This window comes from Condylostylus longicornis, unplaced genomic scaffold (genome assembly GCF_029603195.1).
Source record: "Condylostylus longicornis isolate FDR11 unplaced genomic scaffold, ASM2960319v2 ptg000016l, whole genome shotgun sequence".
Lineage (NCBI taxonomy): Eukaryota > Metazoa > Arthropoda > Insecta > Diptera > Dolichopodidae > Condylostylus > Condylostylus longicornis.
The window spans coordinates 3,401,240-3,427,922 of record NW_026577985.1 but is presented as its reverse complement, the minus strand read 5'-3'; the positions used below and the strand labels follow the sequence as shown (position 1 = coordinate 3,427,922).

At 26.7% G+C, this 26,683-nt stretch overlaps 1 protein-coding gene across 3 annotated transcripts in view; it reads left to right on the top strand.

Moving 5' to 3' along the window:
- Nucleotides 1-24,840, top strand: part of LOC129606010 (kinesin light chain) — a 40,197-nt gene extending 15,357 nt beyond the window's left edge. Inside the window, exons 2-6 of one of the 3 annotated variants that reach the window (XM_055516056.1) lie at nt 5,081-5,710; nt 5,770-5,890; nt 7,392-7,871; nt 19,972-20,280; nt 20,390-24,840. In XM_055516056.1, coding sequence (XP_055372031.1) covers nt 5,081-5,710; nt 5,770-5,890; nt 7,392-7,871; nt 19,972-20,280; nt 20,390-20,401 — 1,552 coding nt within the window. In that variant the 3' untranslated portion in view covers nt 20,402-24,840. Of the gene's footprint in view, nt 1-5,080; nt 5,711-5,769; nt 5,891-7,391; nt 7,872-14,060; nt 14,253-19,971; nt 20,281-20,389 lie in introns of those variants that run through there. The other 2 variants (XM_055516057.1, XM_055516058.1) reach the window with 2 other exon arrangements.
- The last annotated feature ends 1,843 nt before the right edge of the window (nt 24,841-26,683 follow it).

Sequence of the window (26,683 nt, the reverse complement as noted above, 5' to 3'; positions counted from 1 at the left end):
CTGTTGCACAAGCTGTTTCTTTTGTGTAAACGACGGCTGCTATTGTAATTTAACCAATTCGGACAACGGATTCGGGTAGCTGCCGTACAACTCAAAGTGGTTTTTTAAATATTTCAAAAACTAATAAAGATATTAATATCAAAATCTGCAAAGATGTGTCCAATTACCCTCTACATACATTCTGAAAATTTTAATGGATGCAATTATTCGGGTAGCTGCCATACAACTCCAAAAGCAAATTTTAAGTATAATTCGGTCAGTTTGTACCGACTGAAACGTTTTTTCTTGTTTTTTTTTATAATTCTCAAAGCTTTTTAATTGAGATATGGGCTGGTGGCGTGTTTTGTGTCGAATAGACTCAATAATTGTGGTGAATGCAAATTTTTTTATTCAAATCTGGTTCAAGTATTCAACGAATTTCAACAAGTTTTTTTTTATTTATAAATTTTTGCCCTTTTTTGCCACATTTTTCTAATTTCGTATGTGTACAGAAATACATTTTTTTATTAAATGCAAAAACATAATGTTTCCTGCTTTTATAAATCTTTTAATATTCTTGTGCAAGTTAACATAATCTCAGTGTAACATTTTATTAATTTTTATTTTTCATGGTGAAAATATATTTCTTAATTTCAGTTTAAACCCTTAATCTGCCACTTATTGTTACGTACTTTAAACAAAAAGGAGCAAATGTAGAGACACGAGATTTCTCATAATGTAAATAAATTTGAGTAAAAATAAGAGCTCAAAGTGCTCTAATCAGTTCTGTATTGAAGCAGTGATTCTAAACCTTTTGCGAGAATGTACGCAACGAAATTATTTATGTACTTTTTTGAAAATTTATCAAATTTATTGAAGTACATAAATGTATACTACGTAATGTTTTAACTTATTTCTTAGTTTGAATATTTTAAAAACATGTACATACATATGTGTAACTTAATTATGTACATAAAGGTAGATTAAACAACTTAATGAAACACATATGGACTATTAAGTTAGAGATTTTTTTTAAGACGTTCATGGCACTAAAAAGTTTCGCACAGGAAATGAAAAACATAGACAACTAGACTATCATAAGAAGAAAGACTACATATTGGTTTAATTTCATTAAGTAACAGTGTGTGAATATTTGAAATTTTCATTTTTTTTTATATTACAAGTATGTAAATACAGCCCATGTATTAACTCACACCCGATTTTTGAGCTTTTATAACCGGTTTTTAAGCTATTTTTGCAACTCCAATTGGCTTCAAATTTAGCATGGAGTGCTAAGTCGGATATGACGAGTATTTTACTTCAATAAGAATATATTTTTCCGGTCATTTTATACAGGTGCTAGAGTAAAACGACATAACATACAGAACTGTAAGAACTTTGTAAGATTTAAGTTTATGTTTATTTCAAATTATAACTCATTGATTAATTACTGCTGGTATGTGGATGCAATTTTTTATATTTTTTAAATCAGCGATTTATTACCAAACCTAATTTCAAGTTTTCCTTCTTCATTAAGTTGTATATTTATGCACATAATGTATACCCATTCATATTTTAACACGTTGAGTCCCAATGAATCAGCCCATGCTCAAAAATAATCTTATTCCAATGTGAACATTTTTAAAAAATAAAATTTTTTAAATTGATTATCTAATAAGATAAGTTTAATTTCTTCCGAAGAAGAAAAAACCTAATATTTTATTTAAAGGTTTTTTAATTATTTTCAAAACTTAATATAAATAATTCATACATCGTATGAGTAAGTTTTAAGACATTGAATCAAGAAAAACAATTTTTCTATTTATATGTAGTTGTATAAATTTAATATTAATCTATATTATTAATGAATAATATGATAGTTATTAATAATATAGATTTAATATTTATTATAATATAGAAATAATAATATAGATAATAATAATCTATATAAATTTAATATTAATAATATGAAAATATAGTAATTCCTTTGTTAAATTGGTTTCTGCGAACGAAAATAACTTTAATGATGTTGACTGGGACTTTAAGCGAATTTCTAATAACCTAATTATAGATTGACTTAATTATAGATTGAAAATTAAAATTGACTTTTTAATTTAGGGTTATTTTTGACAATAAAGTAACTTACAGATTTTTTTGGTTTAAATGACTTAAAGTGCAGAAATATAGTATTAAAAATTTTAGAGATTAAGTTGTCTATATTGAAATGACTTCATTCGAGCGACTACTGTATATAACATAATTACATGTACTGTACATAATATTACTTATTGTGTAGGAATAAGAAACATTTTGGATTTTTTGAGCGTTTAGATTTTTTGAGCTTTTATTAAAACGTAAAATCGATTTATTTTGGTAAAATTTTTAAAAATGCTTTTTCAAGTTCAGTGTCATTAATATAGTGTTACCGCAAAAATTATTTTTAAAAATATTATGATTCACTGTTTTCTATCAATTGTACTTCATTTAACTAAATTACCAAGGATATTATGGAAAAGTAAATGGAAATAATATTTTAGAAATGAGTGTTAGACTATCTCGTTTTTTTAATTTCTCAAAATAAATAAATTTTTATTATGAGTGTATGTGTACATGTACTATATTGTTCTATATTGTTTTATAGATAAAAAGCTTTAAACTAACTCCAGAGGTCTCGTACATTTAAGTCTTCTAACAAAGTTTTGATTGTGAACCAATCTAGCCGCCTCGATGTTGACATGATTGGATAAACGCATTTTATGATTTTCTCCTTGCTTTTTAATTTCGTCTGTGACACTTAGGATCGTGAGATCCCTGTGTATAAGGGCATTACGGACATACCAAGGGGCGTTTACAATGTCCCGTAATACTTTATTTTGAAATCTTTGCATAGATTGGATATGAGTCTGCGCAGCGCAATCCCATAACTGAATACCGTAAGCCCAGACAGGCTTAAATATTTGATAATATATCAAAACTTTGTTGTATATTGTCAATTTAGAACGCCTCCCCAAAAGCCATTCAAACTTTCTGTATTCCTCCTTTAGTTGAGATCTCATTTTCTTCATCTGCTCCTTCCATCTAATCTTCGCGTTCAACGTCATTCCTAAATACTTCGCCGTGTTTGAGACGGAATCAAGACGCCATTTATTCGAACCGAAAATGAATTGCCAATTTTCCTATTAGTGAAATTTACGTGTGCTGATATCACCTCGTTAAGTTTTATATTCTACTTTCTAGTCCATTTTGAGATCTTATTACTGGCCCTTTGCAATTTTTGTGTAGATTCATTTTCATTTCGTCCTATTGCGATAACTGCTGTATCATCAGCAAATGTAGCTGTTGTCACTCCTTCCGATTCAGGAATATAACACGTGTATAGCAAGTATAATATCGGGCCCAATATACTCCTCTGTGGTACCCCCGACCTGATATCCCTAAGCGAAGAGTACTCCTCTTCCTGTTAAACTCGAAAAACCCTATTAGTTAGGTAAGATTCGAGCAGGTCAACATACTGCCTTGGCAGTAATCGCCTAAGTTTTTTTATTAATCAACAATGCCAAACCTTATCGAAGGCCTGGACTACGTCCAAAAATATGATAGAACATACTGTTTTTTCTTCCAGTGAATTTTCTATTAGGTCAGTTATTCTATGAATCTGATCTATGGTTGAGTGGTTGCGTCGAAAACCAAATTGATGATTCGGGATTAACCTTTTACTTTCAATTATAGACTGAAGTCTTCTCAATAAAAGTTTCTCCAGCAGTTTTGAAATCCTCGGCAACAATGAGATTGGTCTATAAGAAGTCGCCCTGTCTATAGGTTTGCCAGGTTTCAGGCACGTAATTGAACCTTATACACGCATTTATTAGGCGCGTAAGCATCGTTATACCCCTTTTGGGTAATTCTTTCAAAATATCGGCCGTTACTAGGTCAAATCCTGGGGCCTTTTTAGGTTTAAGAGTCCTGATTTTTTCTATAACATCTCTTTCCCTGACAATTGGAATAGCAACGCTATCCCCAACAAAAGCAGATTCCTCATTTTCATACACGCCCTGGCTGTCATGTGGGCAGAATATATCGGCCAAATGATCCGCAAACGCCTTGTTCTTGTCAGTTTTTGCCCACTTTCCATCTTTGTTTTTAATAGGAGCGAGATGTTTGATAGGTTGCTTCATTTTCTTTGTTGCCCTCCACAGTGAGTAGTTGGTTTTCTCACACGCCGTCAAATTTTGAATATAATCAGCAACCGAATCCTCTTTGTATTTTCTAATACGGCTTCTTAGTTGTTGCGATTTACGATTATATCTGGTTTTATCAGTAGGATCCCGCGTTTGCTGCCACCTCTTTCTCGCCGCCTGCTTCGTCTTACTTTTGCTAGTATATGTGGGGGATAGTTAATGCCCCCCTTCTAATAACATTAATTTTGGAACTACTCCAAGCCGCATTTTGAATAATTTTAGTAAAGTTTTCGGCCTCCTCATCTATGTGCTGTGTCGTTCTTATTCTTTTCCTTAGATCTATTTGTCGTTCAATCTCTAAGCGAAATCTTGACCAATCTGTAGTTCCATTTGTCAGCGCAGGTTTCGCTCTTTTCATAACTATATTTTCCTTAAGTTCAAGAATAACCACCGAATGATCGGAGTTAAGATCATAGTTATCATGTACCTCGATGAAATTTTTCGCAATCCGTTTTGTTATGAAGAAATCTATTAAATCTGGACACTTATCAACATCGGTTGGCCATTACGTTGGCCACCGATTCTTCCTTTAGTTGAAGTATGCCTTGAACCCCAGTCAGTGTGCTTGGCGTTAAAGTCATATATATATAATGAAATAATTAATAAAATACATAGCTCGTTTTTAATAGCAGTATTTTCAGTTGTTAAAGGAAATGGTGCTACACTGCAAATCATGGGTTTGACCCAATTACATTTTATAAGTGCATCATATATATTATTACAAATTTGTATTTAAAAAACTATTTTCAAAATATATAGATACGCGTACAGGTTACCTTAAATATATTTACTTACTTACATTTAAACCTATTATACAACCAGTTTATTGCTTCCATTATTTATTGTTTTTTTTTAATTTATAGCCGTAAAATAGAAAGCATTGGCAAAATGACACAAATGACACAAGATGAAATTATTAGTAATACAAAAACTGTCCTTCAAGGATTGGAAGCGTTACGTGTTGAGCATATGTCTTTGATGTCTGGTATTACAGATGCTAATCGACGTGATGAAAAAACGGAAATTGTTACAAAAAATATTGAAAGTATTGAATTAGGCTTAGGTGAAGCACAAGTTATGATGGCGCTGGCGTCATATCTGCAAAACATTGAAGCTGAAAAACAGAAATTAAAAACTCAAGTAAGAAGATTATATCAAGAAAACGCATGGCTTAGGGACGAATTAGCAAACACGCAACAAAAGTTCCAAGCATCTGAGCAAATGGTTTCTCAACTAGAAGAAGAAAAAAAACATTTGGAATTTATGGCATCTGTTAAAAAGTATGATGATAATCAAGAACAAGAAGAAAATTTTGAAAAATCTAGAACAGATCCAGTTGTAGAACTATTTCCAGAAGAAGATCAAGAAGAACGCAATAATATGAATTCCCCGACACCACCAAGCCAATTCGCTAATCAAACGTCTGGATATGAGATTCCGGCGAGATTAAGAACTCTACATAATTTGGTGATACAATATGCTGCACAAGGAAGGTAATATTAAGAATATAAATTTGAGAAAATATATTTATAAAAATTCATTCAAATTTAAGGTATGAAGTTGCTGTACCTCTTTGCAAACAGGCTCTTGAAGACTTGGAGAAAACTAGCGGTCATGATCACCCAGATGTGGCAACTATGTTAAATATACTGGCTTTGGTCTACAGAGATCAGGTTTTTTTTTACTTTTGTATTTTAAAAATCATATAAAATTAGTATTAAAGATAGTATTATTAATTTTTATTTTATAGAAATAAAATGAAACTTAAAGGAATTTTATTTCCATTTATGAAAAATTTGCTCTGTATAAACTTTCCTAATTATACCATATAAAAACTATGCAGAAGTTTATTGAATTTTTTCTTATATTTTCAATTAGGTTATTTTTTTGTTACGCATATTCTTATAGTCAAATACAGGTAATAATAAGTTTAATTTAAAACCAATCAAATCCTGATTTAAAAACTTTTCATGTATTGATAAACCAACATCTTTCTATTAAATGATAAAATTTTCTAAAAAAATGCACTATGTATTACTTTTGAGATTAAATATTTTGTTTAAATTGGTACAGTTTTATCAAATTCTCGTAAAATTTTCATTAAACACTCTTTATTAAATATAATAAACTTAAAAAATCCTTTTACAATTGGAGAATTTTAACCAGAACTTAGTTAAACATTCCCCAAAAAACGTATCTTTTAGATTGTTAGAAAACTCATCAATTTAATATTTTCCTTTTTTCTGCAAGCTTGTCTAAATCAGAATTCAAAAAAGCGTTCTTTTTCTAAAATAAAGTTAGGTTAAGTTAATGGTTTACAATTTAACAGTTTTCCCTTCAACAAGAGAAAATACTGCTTTTAAGAACAATCAGCTATATAATACTACTATATTATTAAATACTAACAAAAACTTAAAAGAGACGTCAACATAATTCTCGAATTTAAGGGTTATTTGCGTGAGTTCAGTAAAATAATGATCAACTCTTGGAATATGTTAGGTTTCAGGAACTGAACTTTTACTACGGGGCGATTTTATATTTTTGATCACTTTTAAGACAATATTCAACTTTATTTGATATACATATAAACTTAGACTGACAGTACGAGAAGCCATCTAATTTTTCCCGGAAATCAAGCATCAGCAAATGGACTTTTATTATACGAAGCAAATTTATATTTTTGTGCATATGCGGGGAAATTTTTTAGCGTATCTAAGGAACTAATTGACCGAGTTTCTTGAAATTTAATATTTCCATTCTGTTTGCTAGCGAAACTAGCAAACGAACTTTTCAAGGAATTCAGTTGGCACAAAACGAAATTCTACAAAGAGCCAAATTTACATATTTCTTGGTATGTTAACTAAAAGCTTACTAACTTCCTTAAAATTTGAAAGAACTCTTTAAAAGTCATTGTCATAAATTTGTGCAAAATTTTCGCTAAACTAGAAAATACCTTGCAGTTATGCACTGGTTACATCAAATTTTTTATTATTTGATGATTTTGCATAAACAAATTTTATAAAAAAATACATGTGTATAATCAAATGAAAATCATTCAAATTAGTCAATTCAAATTATTGCCTAAGCCAAATTGTTGAAATTAAATTTACAATAAATTGGTGTCCAATTGATTATATTTTATAATAATTACTATAATTTTGTATTTGCATCTAGAATAAATACAAAGAGGCTGCAAATTTGCTAAATGATGCATTGTCCGTTCGTGAAAAAACTTTAGGAGAAAATCATCCAGCTGTTGCTGCTACTTTAAATAATTTAGCTGTGTTGTACGGAAAACGTGGTAAATATAAAGATGCTGAGCCATTATGCAAACGCGCTTTAGAGATACGAGAAAAGGTATTAGGAAAAGATCATCCAGATGTTGCAAAGCAATTGAACAATTTAGCTCTATTGTGTCAGAATCAAGGGAAATATGAAGAAGTTGAAAAATATTACCAACGTGCTTTGGAAATATATGAAACAAAATTAGGTCCAGATGACCCAAATGTCGCAAAAACTAAAAATAACCTAGCTAGTTGCTATTTGAAACAAGGTAAATACCAAGAAGCCGAAATATTATACAAACAAGTTTTAACAAGAGCTCATGAACGTGAATTTGGCGCAATAGACAGTAAAAATAAACCAATATGGCAGGTAAGTTATTTAAAATTAGTTTTACGTTACAATTGGTAAAAAAAGTTTTTTTTTAATCGGGTATGTAGTAACCAACTAATTTCATATAATATTCAAAATTAATTTTAATTATTTATTTTTCACCAGTTTAAGTGTCGCTTTTATGTTTTTATATTTATAAAATACAACACATATAAAACATGTTTTACATTTTTTCAAAATTTTTTTTTACTTTATGTTTTTTTAAATTTATTCCCTGCAACTCTTATTTTTTATATTTATTATTTTATTTCATGCCGAATATATTTTATCAGACTATCAATTCAGTTCAAATTATTTTCAGAAACAAAGCAATTTACTAAACCAATTGCTTCCTCTTATTATTTTGTATACCGTTATGCATATTATCCGGTTCATGTAGATTTTTTTCATTTTTGAGTATTCTCATTTTGTTTTGTACGTTTTGCAAAGCTCTCTAGGAAAACTATATAATTTCAATTTTAGTTTGAATTTTTCTTTGCAGTGTTAGTTGTAAACTATCTGACAGAAATTTTCAAAAAAGCACTGGAAACTTTTTTTTTTAAATTGATTGAATCAAATTTCTTCTCTATAATTCAGTTTCCTTTCGTAGGGAAGCAAGAAAATATCGAATGTAGATTTTGCAATGTATTTTTATAGTAATTTTATGAATTTATTTTAAAGAAATTAAGACCTTAATTACTTTAATATAGTTGAAATCAAACAACTTTAATATTATACGATTTGCATAAAATAAATATTACTCAATACGCTATTCCTTATTTAATTTACATAGAAATTAAATTATTTTTAAGGTGCTCTTTGAGTATTGTGCTCTGATAGAATACATTCGGCATTAGCTTTATTACAATAATTTTTAGATAAAAATCGTTGCCCTTCATAATTCAACAGGGTGGTGTATAAAGCATAATCATATTTATAAATTATTTGTAAATATATATTGAAAAAGAGAATGCAAGTTGGAATTGTGACTATGACTTGACATTGTAGTTTCTCTGCAATCACTTAAAACTCTTAAAAAATTTTTATATAATATTATAAACGTTGTAAGTGTTAAAACTACTCATTGTGCTCACAAATATTTAAAAATATTTTATATTTATTTAATGAATTTACATCAAATTGTAGAGTAAGTAACAAGTTTTATTTTTTATTGTAAGAAAATTCATTCGAGAAATATTTAATAATTCATTTCTCAGATTATGAACCTGGGTAGTTTAACACCGAAGATCATTGTTGAATAAATTTATTTAACGTAATGGGATTTTTATTTTTTTCTCACACTAAATCCATTAATATTAAATTCAAAAAAATGTTTTTAATGGTATGAATTCTTTAAATATGAAGATAATAAATTTTATGTAGTTTCTAATTTTTCTGTAGGGTTTAAATGTGAGTTTCTCAATAATACTAGTTCGTCTGACTTGTGGTAGGTAAATTGTCTTTGTAATAAATTTGGTAGGCAGTTGAATCTTGTCTTTTGTTCTGATCCTGGGAGTTTTGCTGTGTCTACTTGGGACCAATTTTTTGATCGTCCGGATGATTACCATCCACCTGTCCCTGTAATGTTTCCTGTCAGGATGATTTGTTCTGCTGTCCGGGGGGAAGCAGTGCTTCAGCTTTAATTTTTGTAAGGCTAATCTTGGTTATTTTTTCGTTTGCTTATTTTGATTTTTTTTTCCTTGCGCGCGGAGTTTGACTCAATTTTCTTAACTGATGCGAATGTTGGTGGATATTGGCGAACTGATGATGAATGTTGATGCGAATGAAAACTGATGGTTGTCTGCCCAAGCTTTATTTGCGTGTTTCTTTTTGTTTGCGTGTTTCTGTGTCTGTGGTCCAAGATAATTTCTGATTTTATTAATTTTAAGAATAGGTCTAATGGTTATCCATCCTCGCCCTAATTTTATGTTAGTTCTTCTAATGATCCTTTGTTCGCCTGCCACTCTTCGAATGTTTTTGCTCCGGTTGGTGGAGATTTTGCTGCTTTTGCTGATATTGGTGGTGTGCCTTCTGGTGTTTTTAATCTTGATGGTATTGTGCTGGGGAATGATGTCGTTCTGCGCGTCATGGAGTGTTTGGGTGGTGACTGATCTCCTGGTCCTGATAGAATTCCAAGAGTAGTGTTGTGTAGGTGTGCTGGTCCCACTATTGGTCCTCTTACCTTTTTAATCAATCGTTGGTGTCTTCCGTCTTTCCTTCGGCTTGAAAGGAGTCGAATGTTGTTCCAGTGCATAAGAAGGGTTAGCGTATTTCAGTTATTAATTATAGGTTTATAAATATTAGCTAAGGTTATAAAGTTATTATAGTTAAGATGTCGACTATTTCTAAGCTTTTTGAGGGTATTTTGGTTGATTACTTCTATTCTTACTGTGGTCCTTTTATTCATTCCTGTTAGCATGGTATTCAGAAAGGTGGCTGGTTACTAATATAGTAGAGTTTGTCTAGGATACTAATAATATCATGGAGGGGTAGGACAGGCCGATGTTGTTTTTGCAGACGTTAACAAAGCTTTTGATACTATTCTGCATCAGGTTATTCTGAGTGGCTAGTATTGGTTTTCCTCTTCTTAGCTTGATGTTGGTCTCTTTTTATTTAACACGTAGGTTGTATCAGGTTTCTTTCCGTTCGGCTCTGCCTTCTTATAGTGGCTACTAACGATACTTTTGACTCTATTTTAGGTGTCACGTCTTATAGTTTTGCCAATGATTCCTTGGTTTTGGGGCCGGGTGGGTCGGTGTTTGATTGTTTGGCGTTACAGAGTGATTTGGACAATTTTAGGAGGTGGTTTCGGCTTGTTATATAACGTTGTCGGGTGTTGAGTTTTTCAAGAAGGAGGGAGTTTTCTGTTACCTGGCATGAATTATGACTCCACATTCTGGTATTGGTGAGGGTTAGCGTTTTTTTTTTTGTGTTATTGGTAAGCTAACGAGTTTGTTGATTCGTATGTTGCGAAGCATTTGTATCTGTCTTTTGTAAAGCTGATTTTGAATTATGTTGTCAGGTTTGGGCACCGTGATGTGGGGTGAATGTTTCTCGCATTGAATCTGTTCAGCGGAAATTTCTACGTTTTGCTTTGTGGGATTTAGGCTGGTCTGATCCTTTTTGTCAGTATCTTATGAAGCTAGATTGATGTTGAGATCCTTGACAGAGCGATCGGTAAATTGAGAGAGGTTATCGATGACGTAGTGTTTATTCATCAGCTTCATCGTGGACCATTGTGGCTCCTTCTTTGTTGGAACAGGTTGAAATGAGCCAGTCACTAGAATGTAGTGTTGTGTTAGTTCTAATTCTTTGATGTTTGCTCCTACTATTAGTAAGGGTAATTAGACTTTTGTGTAATTTCAATTTTTATTAATATTCTTTTTCTTGTTTCTTTTTATTTATTTATTTTTTCTTTCTCTTCTATTGTTCTTACTTCTTTTGTGTCTGGTGGTCGGTATGTTGTTAGCAAAGTATATCCATTAATAAGTAATTCGACTCGTTCCATTCCGTTAGTTTTCGTTTGCATCTTGATTCCAAATTCTTAAAATATTCAAAAAAGGAGTTGTGTAGGCAAGAAAGAAAGAAAATATTGTAAACAAACGAGTGTATCAAAAACATTGAACTGAAATAAAATGAAATTAAGTTAGGCAAAAATTTTGTTATTTTTGTTTTGATAATAACAAAATTTATTTTTCATTTTATTAAAGTTAGGTAAAGAATTCGAATGTATGAAAGCAAAAGAGTTTGAAGTTTCATGTATGAATGTACACTTGCATGTACCTGGTACAGTAGATACACAGCATCAGGTAGTGACATAGAAATAAAGTAATTTGTATAGAAAAAAAGGTGTATGCATACTGATTAATACCTTATGAAATATAATTATTACCGATTCATGGGAAATATGTTCTAAATTTATTAGGATTGAAATAAAAAATTTAAAGATAATTTATTTATTTTATTTATTAATAATTATTAATTACAAATGCTTAACACTAATTATTTAAAATATTTTCAAAAGTACATTTACCTCTCCACATTTTTTCGGCCTTTTTTCATTCCAAACACTTCAAATAATGTTTACCCATTCTTATAAAAAAATATTTTTTTGACAACTATTTAAATTTTTTTTAATATTATACGTCTTTTCAAAATTTATTTTTATTATTTTTCAAAATTATATTATACAAATTATAATAATTTTTTTTAAACACTTTTTCTCTTCTTCGCTTTTATAATATAATACACATTTTTTGCCACCTTGTACTGGAATAAGTTACAAAAATAAAACTCCCGCCTTTAAAATTCTTAATATTTTTTCCTATACTTTATATAGGAAAAATACATATATAAAAATACATTATATAAAAAGCAGGTAAACATCTATTGCGTACTCTTTCCCTCTCCCAAAAATTTTTATGTGTATAAAAATGAAAATAAGAAGTTATACTGCTTAACTCTTTTAGCTAAGGGAATTTTTTTGTATACAAAAATTGGTGAGGATTGCATTAGTGTGATGTAAACGGAGAGTCGAACTGCTTATTAATAGATATACTTTGGTTGTTAGGCTTTAAGTTTTTTTCTATTTGTGCTCGTCATTTTATTTTAATTGCATTATCCTCTATTAACCTATATTCTCCTCTCTTTTTTGTTCCCTTTCTTATAAATAATGACTCTGTTGCTTAGTTGCGACTAAATAATGTTTTTATTTAAGTCTTTTGACGATTTGTCTAATGCTTGATCTAAGCAATGAATATTTGATAAAAACGAAAATATTAACTTGGAAATAATAAAAGTGTAAAACTCAAGGTTCAATGGAAAACAAAAACAAAATTTATAAGTTGTGCTAAAACATTGATTTTATATTTGTGCACTCGTGTAGTTCGTTTCAAAAATATTTATTCTAATTTGAGTCAGCAGGTAGAATTCTTTTCTATATTAATAGATAGATAATATATTTTAGATTTAACGAATAGTTAATTTTTATAATAAAGTATATGCCAACTATGTATTACATAAGTGTATGAAAATCAATACGATTTCTAAGAATTTTGAAATAGTTCGAAAAAGAGTTGCTGCAATAATTGCATACAAGTACAAGTTTCTAATACAGGTGCTAAACTGAAAATGATTACATTTTAATTTAAAAAAAACCTAGAATTAATGAAATTTGTTTTTTTTTTTTTCAAGTAATTTTTTTTAATTTTGTTTTAATTATTTTTATTAAATAATAAATCAAGATAGAATTAAATTACAAAAATATTTTTTTATAATTTAATTTTTTTTAATTTTAATCTATCAATTTACTCTCTTTTAACGAGTCATACTCTATAAAACGCACATTAAAGGTTTCGTTGCATTTTTTAAGTCAAAATATTTAATTATTTTGTAAAATTTAACAGCACTATATGAATTATTTGATTTTGCACGTCATTGGTTTTCTATGATCTTAGGAAGTAAACGTATGTTAATTTTGCTATTTTAGCAATTCATTTAGTAAAATATTGTCTTTGAAAAAGAAAGTTCAAAATTATGGACTGTATCAGTAAAGCCCTTAAAAAGTGGGAAATAAATGTCCAATTTATTTTATGCCTCATTCAAAACGCTTTTGAAAAAAATTGGTTAAAAAAGTTATAAAATTTCGTGTTTGAAAATTACATTACATAAATTTTATGAATATCTTAGATAAAATTTTGTTGTAACAGAAAAAAACTGAAATTTTGACAAAAGAAATTAAATAAATTAACTATAATTGTACTCAAAATTGGCAATTGTAAAAATTTTAATTTGTAATCATTTAATATATACTAACAGATATTGCTCTGCTGAATTTATTACGGAATAAATTTAAAAAAAAAATTTTTTGGGTCAATTTTAAATATAAATATAAATTAAGAAAAAAGAAAACTTAAAGTCATAAGAGCGACATTTTATTAGAAAAATTTTCAAAATAATTTAAAATTTTAATTATTTTTATAATTATAATTGTTATTTTGTTATTATTTACTTGTCGTTAACTGCATCCAAAATTTTTTGAGTAAATAATTTTATAATTAGCTATCTAAAGTTTTTGAATAAAAATTTTAAATTTTCTTTTGTATTGCCATTTCTCTCTTTCCTTATTGCTTTTTATAATTTTAAATTTATTGTTTTGTTTTTCTTTCTTTTTTTATTTTTTTTTTCTAGAAAGGTGTTAAGGAAATGTTAAATAAGTTTTTACCAAACAAATCAACATGAGATGCACAAATTTAAAATTATGTTATATAAAATTATTCATTTTATAAAAATATGAAAACGAATTAAGAAAAGATTTATTTTAAAATTTTAATAATGATATAAAATAGTTATAATATAAATTCATAATTCCTATAGGACAAAAATGCACAATAAAAAAAAATATTTATAACATATTTTTAGAAATTAAATTTCCTAATAATTACACATTATAGGTTATTATTTGTATTTTTAAAGTAATTTATTAAATCCATTGTGAAATTATAAATTTAAATGCTAGTTACAACTGGCATGTTGATATATAATACCATGTACGATAAAAACTTTTACAAAATTTAAAAATATGATGTTTTGTTAAAAAAAAAACCGTTTAGATTGCATACTTAATTAAATTTCCTAAATGCCAAAATATTGATAAACCTGAAATTTGAAATCGATTTAAAACTAATTTTTACTTATAAGTTGTAAATTCATTTGTACAATTTAATTATTATCCATAAGGTCACTAATGTTAATTATAAGACAAATTTAATTTTTTTTTATTTCCATTTAAATGTTTTTTTGTCTTTGAAGCGATAAAATAATTATTGTCTCTCAATTTTTTATAATTTTTATTCTTTCAAAAGTCCTTTTCCCAATTATTGTTGTTGTTTGTGATGGCTCAATCAGTCCTTATTCATCTTTAGTTGTCTTTTGGTGTACTAATGTTTCTGTTAGTGATTTGAGTTTGACAAGTCCTTTACTTTTTATATTAATAAGTGGTACTGGTATTTGAATTGCTGTTTTAATTGTTTCTGTAAGTGACTGTTGTTAAGTTTTATTATGGTTTGTGGCAACGTCTTAGTTTTGGTTCTGATAGTACTATGTCTGCTCTATAGTATTTTAAAAGTTTGGCTAGAGTTTACGTATTTTTAACTTACGCACATTTTAAACATCAGGTGATAAGTGCTGTTTTCTTTTCTTCTTTAGATTTTAATGCAAAAAGTAAATGAAGCAAGTTTATTCAAAATAAAAATTTAAATCTTTACTAAGAAGGTTTCATGTAGGCATTCAGGTTAAAAATATGAGGTGCTCTTTCGTTGTTCACATCTTGTGTGGTGGTGTTGCCTTCACTTTTTAATTGCTATCAGGCTTCCGTACCTAAGCTTTATTTTCTTTTATTATTACAATTTATAATTTAATTTTAATATTGTTTTCCTTTTTTTTTAAGAAATAGGTCCGAAATTTTTTTAATCTTTAATGTTATTCATATGTTTGAATAAAAATTTTTTCTTGATAAAATGTGTCATTCCCTTCCTTACTTACATATTTCATATTATATTTATATAATAAAGCAGTATCAAAATAATCAACACTATGTAAACGTTTTCTAATAAAAAGAAAGCCAATTTATATCCTTCCTCTAATTGTTCTATCATTAAATTTGGAAGGCGTGTTTTATACACATATGATTTAAATATAACATTAAAATGAGCAAATTTCTTAGACAATCCATTTTATATGTAATGAACGCACTATGTAAAAAATATTAAAATGAAAAAAAAAAGAAATCCAATTTAAAAAAAATTTTCATATGCGGCTGCCTTCTAATGTTCTCATATAGCTGAAAATAGTCGTGAAACATATTTTTGTGTTCTAAAACGAAGTAAAATATCAAGTAAATTATACTGCGGTTTTGCGCCCTTCATCATGATGTCGTTTAAAGAAAGATTGCTCGCCGTTTTGCATGAAGTGCAAAAACCACTCTTAATGTAGTAGTGCTGCTAAATGGCTTGGTTATACCATGATATTGCATAAAATAATGGATCTTAAGAATTTCATGTTCTTTAATTTATTCAATATGTATCAAATTTGCCCATAACTTCGCAAATTCAATATATTCTTTTTGTAGGGTTCTATTTTTTGGTAGCTTCTTCAAATTCTCCAAATTGAAAAATCTTCGTACCATTATATTTCTTGAATTTGCTAATAGGTTGTGTGAACTTATTATTGCTAGGGTCGCAGCAAACTTTTTTTTTGAGAAGACTCTTTTCTAAAAGCAGTCCTGACTCTTTTCTAAAAGCAGTCCTGACTCTTTTCTAAAAGCAGTATTCTTGAATTATTCTTTACATTTTTCTCTAAGGCATTCATAGTTCTTTTCTCTTAAATTTTTTCATTTTCCCAGAGTTCCTTTCCCCAAGTTAATTGTTCGTTTAACTGAGCGTTTATTATTTCATTAAAATGATTACACACATGCGTAAATAATACTTTTTTTTTACAAATAAAATGCATTAAAACATTATTGTTGTTGTTGCATCCTAAACAAGTCTGTATGAATTTATTATTGAAGTATCAAAATTTTACCTTATTTTATAGCAAATTACCTATCCGAAATTTTGTAATTTGTAATATTCACGGGAACCTCTTTTTGACAGTAGATATTTTAAATATTACTTTTTCTTCAATTGCATTCGAAACAAGAAAAATAGAGTTGACCGTGTTAACTCTGTGATACCCGTACGAATTTGTTATCCTATATGCGAATAAATATGCCGTAGCTGACTATGAAATAGACTATGACTTTAAGTTGTCATTTTACCGTATTAATTTATGAAAAATTTCAGTACTGTGTTTTTAATATTTTCTAAGATTGGCCAAAATACTATTGAAGTTGCTATATCACTGCTACCAAACACATTGGCCCTACTTTTATTTTGAGACATATTGGCCCTACTAATATATTCGTTTGTGTGAAATTTCAATATAGCCAATGAGATATAGCCAAACAAATTTTGAAGTTGTATGGCAGCTACCCGAACCGGTACCCGGATCAAGTCCAATTTAAAAAGGGTTCTGGCATTTACTATAATAAATCATTTGTGAAAATTTGGTGAACTTAGCGCAATTAGTTTTTGAGTTATCGCTGAGACGGACACACAAAGCTAAATCGAGCACACTTGGGTGTATATCTCAGACAATTATTCCTTAGCGTTACAAACGGTAAGGCAAATTTAGTATACCCTACGAACATACTTTCGATGTTAAAAGATGTTGCAAAAAACAAAAAACTACTAAGAATGATTTTTTATGTCATTTTAAATCAGATAAGGTAAATAATGCAAATAACTTATAACTAAGCAAAAAATAGTAATTAAATTCTACAATTTTTTATATCATTTGAACCCTCACCAGCTGTCAAAATAGAGAAAACATCTTTAACCTAGATAGATAAATTAACAAATAATAGTAGACCAAAGTGACAGCCTGGGAACTAAGTTCTGTTAGCAAGCTACCAACTAATTCTGTCATTAAAAGTGTGAAGAAAACATAATTTTATTCCAAGATTATGACGCCGGTTGGCCGAAAATCTTTCTCATAAATTTCATCTCTCTATTGCTGATCATCTACGTCATTTACGATGATAGATGTGTTGTAATGAAATTGGTCATTCGCAGAACCGTGTTGGTTTTTCATCGTAAAATCGCTGAAAATTTGATCGCGAACGTCACCTTTAAAATATATCTCGCTTACGGGTATAATATAGTCTTCTTTCCGAAACAGAAGAACAAATTTCGAAGAGTAAAATTGTTAAATAACATTGTTTAAAAAATGTTAGCACGGGTGATAAAGATTCCACTTACGAAAAATCACATTCTGCTCTCCGTCCAGAATTGCTTTATGAGCGATGCTATTAAATTTTGGCAGTTTTACGTGAATAATGAGAGAGGACTAAGTAAAAAATGACCGAATAAAAATCTGCTATCTCATCAGATTCATTACTCTGTGAACACCCTTTCACATTTTCTTTTCAGATAAAGTTCCAGAAAATTCTCTAAAAATCTTAATGCATTTGAACATAGTTAAAATCACGTCTAAAAATGTGTTTACTTCAAATTAGCCAAAATTTGAAACTAGACTATTATGTGATGTTGTAAATGAGTTTACATCAACTCAGTCGTTTTGGATAATAAGCTTTATTTCTAAAACAAGTAGATAATTTTACATGTTCATATATGGATTTTATACAGTAGCTTTATTTTTTTTAATAAAATCAATTCAAAATTGCTGTTAACGCCAATATTTCTAAGAGTATAATTTCCCTAAATTCCTTTAATTTTTCGCTTTGTCCATTTACTAGTTCGTACTGATTGTTGAATTTTCTGAAATAAAATTTTTGGTGCTAAAAGTTTTCAAATCCAATCCTAAGAATTGAGACAAAAGTTTATTATTTTTTTCCGTAAATTTAATAATTCAATAGTTAGAGTATTATTCACAAAATTTCTAATAAATATAGTTAATTATTTTTATCTGATTTAGTAGCATTTAAATATATATTAGCTTGTATTATAAGAATTGTATTTAAAGTTAAAAATTAAATCTTAATAAAATTTTTTATATATTAGAATTAAGTTATTCTATTCGTATTATAGATTTTTTTTAAAATCTTTGCTGTAATGTTAATAATTTGTAATTAATTTAGCAGAAGAATATAACAAAACATTGTGTATAGTTAAAAAAGTCATCCACTACTAATAATTTAATATTATTTTAAATACACAAATGTAATTATAATCTTTAAAATCGATATTATAACAACACGATCTTGAAACCAAATTCAGAAATTAATGCTTAAATTTGTCTGCAGGGATAAAGTTAAGAATTTAAAAAAATTATCTCTATTATTTTAAACTTTGTATTTTGAATGTTTTTTTAATAAAATTTAATTATTTAATCTTTTAGTTTAAGAGCTTAAAATAGTTAGGACTTAAATTAATCAAGTAAAGATTTTTAACAATTTTTACTTCTAAAAGTAAAAATTTCATAAATTTCTCAAAAAAAAAAAAAAAATATAAATTAAGTCATTTTGTTACAAATTTTTATAAAATGTCTTCCGTAATTTATGTGTAAAGTAGAACACGATTTTTTTTCGAAATTATTGCACTTCTAAAATATTATATTTTGCTTGCCTTTTTGTAATAAAATTTAATTGCAAATTTTCTTCGTAATAAAATTAAAAGGATTTTTTAAAGTAATTTTCTTTTTTATTTACAATTTATAATTAATTTTGTTATTTTAATATTTTTAAATTCATTTTGTAAATTTTTTTACTTTACCTTGACTATGTAAGGTTTAGTGATAAGTTATTTTTTATTTTCACTTGAAAAATTTGTGTGAATTATTGTACATATTATAATAAATAAGCAAAAGTGTTGAGAAGGTTTTTAAACATGGCAATGAAAATTTGATTACATTTCGGTTTTCCATCCTTCTGTTCAATGTTTTCAATTTCAAATAAATCTTGTTTTTACATACATTGATGAGATTTTGAAGAATCTGCATGACGGAACTAAAAAAATGAATTAGAAAAAACGGAAATTAAATAGAAATTCATGTATACATATATGTCTAACCTTAAAGATATTACCGTACAATTAAGTGTAAGTAGTTTTTAAAAAACCAATGAGTTGTAAAAAATTCTCAAAATAATACATTCCAAAAATTTTAAAATTTTTTCATTGTTGAGTGATTCGGAGGTAATATGTATGTTTATATACATGGTTACTTCTTCTTCTATTTAATTTCTTAAAACTTTTTAGAACCTATAAAATTTATTACGTATGTTGAACTGGGAAAAGACACACAGTTAAATGTAAGAAAACAAAATCTTTTAAAAATTTATTTAAAACTAAATTTTTTTTAAAACCAAAAGTAATTTTAAATAAACTAATCGGCTTTGGTGGAAATACATATACATATGTATTACTTTTAAGATCTAATATAACTAGATAATATTTGTTGAAGCAATTTATTTAAATTATTGCTGAAATATATAGTTAATGAACTTATTTTATGAAAATAATTATATAATTGAATTAAATTTTAGGTTGCTGAAGAGCGTGAGGAGCATAAATTCGAAAATCGTGAAAATACACCATATGGAGAATACGGCGGTTGGCACAAAGCTGCCAAAGTTGATTCACCAACAGTAACCACAACTTTAAAGAATTTAGGAGCTCTATATCGTCGTCAAGGTATGTATGAAGCTGCCGAAACTTTGGAAGATTGTGCATTACGAAGTAAAAAAGAGGCCTTAGATTTGGCCAAACAATCAAAAGTTGCACAATTGCTAAGTAACGACAAACGCCGTTCCCGTTATTTAAAAGATGAAGATAGTGTTGCAGAGAAAGACGAGGTAAACAAAAGTCTTTATAATATTTGTTTTTAATCTTATATTAACTCTAATTAATTAACTCTAAGTAATTAATTTAAAATGTTATATAATTTTTTTATTTATTTTTCAGAAGCAAAATTAATGCAACATGATCTAATTCCTCATTTAATTAATATTTTAAGCTTATTGTGCATTAACAAAAACAAGAAAAACAAAAAATACTAAAATGATGATAATAAGGAAAAATTCATAATATTTCTAATAACTACAAAATATTATAAAATTGAACAAAACTATAGTAAATATACTTTCAAAGAAAATATAATATATTTTTAAATTTTTATCATAATTATTAGCAAGAGAATTAGGCTTAAAATTTGTTTTTGAAAATTTTGAAAATTACATAAAATTTTTATTCATGCATGTAAATGTATATTGTAAAACGGATAACATTTTTATTAATAAAAATATTTAAATAAATATTTGTAAAATTGTAAAAAGAAATTTTGCTTAAAAAGTGGGAAACTTAAAATAAATTTTAAAGAGCCTACACGTTAATCAATGTTTGATAATAAAATTTTTTCTAACGCATTTGAAAAAAATAATAAAAGAAAACCTATTTCACCAATTTAAAAAAAGGATTCTGTTTAATTGCTCAATAATTTGATTTGTTTTCTACAATAATTAAACTAATTTTGGTATTATGCAAAAATAATTCTAGGAATCAAAATTTTAGTATCAGTGAAATAAAAGAAAATTTAGATTTTCAAAAATCAAATTTTCTTATTATTTACAAGACTGTAAACGCAATTCATTTTGCAAAGTTTCACAGTTTCATACCCTAATTTAGACATTTTGATATTTTATAATAATTTGAATCAACTTATTTGAATCAAGAATAATTTGAAAATAATAATTAGAATTAAGTTAGTTGAAATGGAATATCCGTTAAATATTTTAATCATGCCAATCCGAAAATGAACAATTCTTTAAAATTTTCAATTTATCTTGAATCTTGAAGAGAAAAATGTATTATCAGGTTGAGTAAACATGTGAAATTTTGTAACGAAAATAAGTGTACGAGTAAATCGCAATAATTTAAAAATTCAAGTTTCCCACCTTTATTACAAGAAAATGTTATATTTTATTTAAATTAAATTTAAATTTTTTGCAATATTATAATAAAAACTTAAGATTTAATGTTTAATGTGCAGGATTATTTTTCAAAAATGCCTATCCCAAAATCCGTCGTATTGCTTTTTTTTCGGGGATGATACAAAAATGTTGTAATACACAAGATCCGAAAATTTTCCAAATTAAACGTCAGAAGTTACGAATAAATTATGACTCCGAATTTTTGTAACTCATTTTAAGATCCGTTTTTAGCAAATGTTAATAAAATTCCACGAATAATCACATTCTTCGTAAATAATTTATAGCTAGTTGTAGTTTTATTATCGATAGCTGTTTTCAGTTAAGTTTTAAAATAAATAATACAAGTCAAAAAATTATTAAAATATAAGTATAGCTTCTGTAATTAATAATAAAATGTGTGTAATTCAATATAAAAAGTTACTGAATCCAACTCAACTTCAATTTAATATATATTTAAAATATATTGAAATGCTAGATATAATATATTTTTTTTCGTTTATTAATAAAACCACTATTATTTGTTTACTTTTAAATTAAAATAATTTTTGTTTTCGTTGTGTTTCGTTTTTTTTTTGTTTTCCTTTTTTACCAGTAAACAAGTTTTCATTTGATTTTGACAATCCGAAAAATTAAATATTTTATTCGTATATTGGAATACCATTTTCTTCGGGGTCGTATAGTAGTTCGAACCAATATTACGACGCATCTTGGAATAGGCATATTAATCGTTTTCAATTGATAAAAACCTTCAATTGAATTAAAAAAAAATATTTATAGGAATTTGCTTAATAATTGAACAAAATTCTATAAAAATACCTTAGAAATATACAGGAATGCACATGAAAAAAATTCACAGTTTTTTAACTTTTTTTTACGCTTTTGAATTAATTTTTTTTCTCTTTTTTTTTTTTAAACTCAAAACTTGGGTAATGTACATATATAATTTTTCAATTTTATTGAGAAAAATTGAATTGATTTTATGATCATACACATATGGTTTACTGGTATTGGGATCTTTTTAGCTTTTATAGTTAAAATTGACTAATAATAGTAAAATATCCATCAATCGATATAAATGAAGGAAAAAATTAGGTAGGCGAGGTATTTGAATATATTGAAGAATGTTAATTTAACTTTGGCTGTTTCATTTATTCATTCCGAATCAAAAGTGTTTTTTATTGTTTTAGATAATGCCATATATATCTACAAGCCATCAAGCTCAGACAGCAAATCAAAAATAAATTCCAAATTTATCTTAAGTTTAGATGGAAGGTGTGTGAGAATTTATTTGTGTGAACGAAATTGATCAATATATTTGGCTCTACTGATTCTACATATTTTTTTAAATTTAAAATTCAAATTTCAAAAAAATCCATTGGTAATTTCCATCTGAAAAATGGATTAAAAAAAATTACAATTTTTAACGCACACAACCTTTCTTGTCTTCCAAAAGGAACGGTACTGAATTACATAGTAAAATTGTTCAATAAAAAATAGAATTTAAAAATAAATATTTTCAACTTGGAGGTCTGATATGGCATTAGTTTTAGATTATTGCAATCGTTGTGTTCAGTGTTCAATTATTTTGGCTGAAATTTATTTATTTTATATTTTTATGTATCTAATTATAAAAAAAGTATTGTAATAATGGACTAGCAGAAATAAATATCAAGGTTTTTATTCAAAGTGCCGTGCCGCCGCCTTTTGATTTTGAAATTTTTCAAAATCAAAATTTGATTTGAAAAAATCTTTTTGAAGAATAGTCAAAAAAATTTAAATCAAAAACAGTAAAAATTTTAATAAAATTAAAACATTTTCTGTTAAATAAAATTTTATTAAAATAATAGTACAGTGTTTAACGTAAATCCTGTAAGAAAATGCAAGTATGTATTGTAATTATTTTCACATTTTATTAAAGTATAATAAAGTAAAAGCATTACTTATTATTACATTTATGTAACTAAAAATATCTCGAATATACGTAGGTGTTCTAATAAAATTAATAGTATCTACTTCTTTTCCTGTTTGTTTTCATTTACTGCGCTTATTTAGAATATTTCGAATAAGTTTGTCTCTTATTTTTCTTTACTCTGTTTTATGTTGGAATGATTAAATGAAAGCAAAATAAAGTTTCCAATTTGCAAATAGACTGATTTATATCCTAATAGAAACTATTACCTAATGTTGTCAAAATTTTATTTCATTAAATAAAATTTTATAAGTATGTAAAAATCTAAAATATTTAATTTAGCAATGCTGAAAAATTATAAAATACTTACTTGTATTTTTAAAACTTTGCCCGTAAAGTAAACAAAATACACAAAGTTCTCGAGATACGGCATTTGGTTCTGGAAATTTATGTCGGAACTCAAATTGTCGTTTGAGGAGGAAAAAAAATGTATGGAAACAAAAAGTGAATTAGACAAAATATTTTATAACATAATTGTCCTGTTTTTTAAAAAAGGTAACAAAGTTAAAAAAAACAACAAAATATAATAACAAAACCAAAAAAACTCAATTTTGTGACAAAAATAAGTAAAATAAAATCTGATTAAGTTAATATATATCACTTCAATTCGTATTTTTAACTACTGACTAGCATTTTTAACTAGAAAGAGTTCGTTATTGAAATCTTTTGCTTATAACTAAATTCGGTATAGAGTTTTATTCAAAAAATAGTAAAATCTATGAACAAAAAAAAAAATTTTAAATTTTGAATGTCCAAAGCCGAATAAAAATGGTCCAAATTTATATCATGTCGTAATTCGAAATATCGTATCTCGAGGACTTAGTGTATATCGCTTGATTTAAAAATAAATCATTACGAGTAATACGTACTGATGTGCATATTTGTATATACAGATTAATAATATAAAAAATATTTTTTATAATGTTCAAAAATACATACATACATACTTCATTTTGAAAATATTAACTTTTTTTACAAGCAGTTTCTTTTTTATAAAATTTGTGTTAATTGGTCAAAAGTAACTTTTATATAAGTGCGAATGATAAAAATGATTTTAATCTTCGGTTTAAATTGTTAAGGATTACTTATTTATATCCCGATTCCTTGTGTCTTAATTACTTGCACATATTAATTTGATACAAAAAAATGAATCTCGTAATATTTCAATTTAAATTAAATGAAACGAAATTTCTTTTAGTAATATTTTTTTAAACATTATTTAATTTATTATTCTTCTAATTTCTTTTATATGTTTAAGAAATAATTTTTGTAATCTAATAATTGATACAAATTTTTAAAGTAAATATTAAAATTTATAATGTATTTGTTGTATTTTTTATTAATTAGCAATATGTTTTGTCCAATTAAGTAGAAATTTAAAAAAATAATACATAAATATAATATAACATATAAAACAATGTAATAATTTGAAAATTTAATTTTTAAGTTATTTATTGTATTTGAGTAAAAATATTATAAAACTTTCAAACTATTTTATATGAAATATATTTTTCTGTTTATTTATATAAACAATAAAAAACTAGCACTCAAAATATTTTAATTTTATATTTTAGTTAAGGTTTAAAAAATAAACCAAAAAAAAAAATCGTTAAATAAAAATAACTTTATATTTAAAATTTAATTGGCCGTATTTTTTATTTATTTTTATATTTAATTCTTTTAATCTCTTAATTGTTAAGACATATGGTCTAATAAACATAAAACATGTTTTTAGTGAATAAGGAAATGTGATGTGTACCAGTAGGCTTTGCAATACATAACACATTTTTGTCTTAACTCGAGTTAGGCCGTTTGTGATATTCTTGTTGTAAGAATAGTTTTGTTTGTATTAACAATTCTAAAATTTTTAAATTTTTTCTTACTATTTCTGAGCATTATTAGAGTAATAATTCATTTTTGAAGAATTATACTAATATAAAACTTCGGAGGCTTAATGTGCATGTATATTGCAGATCCGCTAACTTGACGAATTCTCTTGACCAGGACAATCAGCTAGCATTTACTAAAATTCTGTACTTTTGACGAATTCGTGTACTTATAACATCATAATACATATTTTCATTAGTCAAATTTTTCTCGAATTCGCAAGGAAATCTAGCGAATTTGCTATGCATAATAAGGTAATATAACATAAGGGTATTGTTTTGGGAAGAGGACTACTACTGTTATATTTTTGCTCTTATAGACGCTAGATAAAGTATCGTAGAAATATGGGACCAAAAAATGACATTACAAAAACTTTGAGGGGAATAACTCGAAAAGGAAAGAAGACACAACTAATATTCAAATGAAGTAAATATAACTAAGATTCTTTCATAAAAGTTATTGCTTTTATTCTTTCATAAAAGAAGAAACCAGTGGTAACGCACTAAGCGAAAAAATTAATAGATTCATGTTTAATTCAAATAGAAACACATGATTTTGCGTCAAAATGATATCAGTTTGATTTTAACATAAATCTAAAATTTTAACTAATACATCAAACTGCTTCTATTTAAATAATTGACAATGTATCTCAAAAAACATCTCATGTTCATTATAATAGCATCTGTTTGAAAATTTTAAACAGATAAAAAGTTAAATCAAACTTGTCCGTATTTAAATTTAATAGGGCTTCTTTGTAATAATTCGCAATATTAATTTAATTAAGCAAATCAATTTAGTATAATCAAATTAAAAAAAAAACGTAATTTTTTGATACTTTGAAAATTTTTATTCCTAAAGTATTTAATATTTACTTACTTTTTAATTTGAAGTATAACTAAATTGTAATGCAATTCAAAAAACATTCATGATCGGTTCAATCTTATTGCAAGATCCCAGAAACGGATAAGTACTGAAAAATATTAAAAAATCTTAAAATATTTGATGTATGATACAAAAAGATATTTTTTTAATATATAAAGAGTTATTCAGTTTTTTACCTACTTCGAAGGACTGAAAATATTTATTGAAGTTCTGTACTAAAATAGGATAACTTTAAGGTTGACAAATGAAGAAAGCAAATAGTTTTTTTTATATAATTTGTTAACTTATCTCTTTTACATCTAATTCCACAATATTTCCAGAATTCGCAAATAAAAGATGACGTAGTAGAAATATATTTAAAGTTTTTATATTCGATTCCTTTTATATAAATGTCTACATTTTTAATATCTTCACTTATTTTTTTTTTAAATTATATTATTAACAAACCAAGGCACATTAAAACTTATTATTACATACATACATATGGGTATACGGCACGCGCTTTTTCGGATTGACAGTTTACTAATGGAA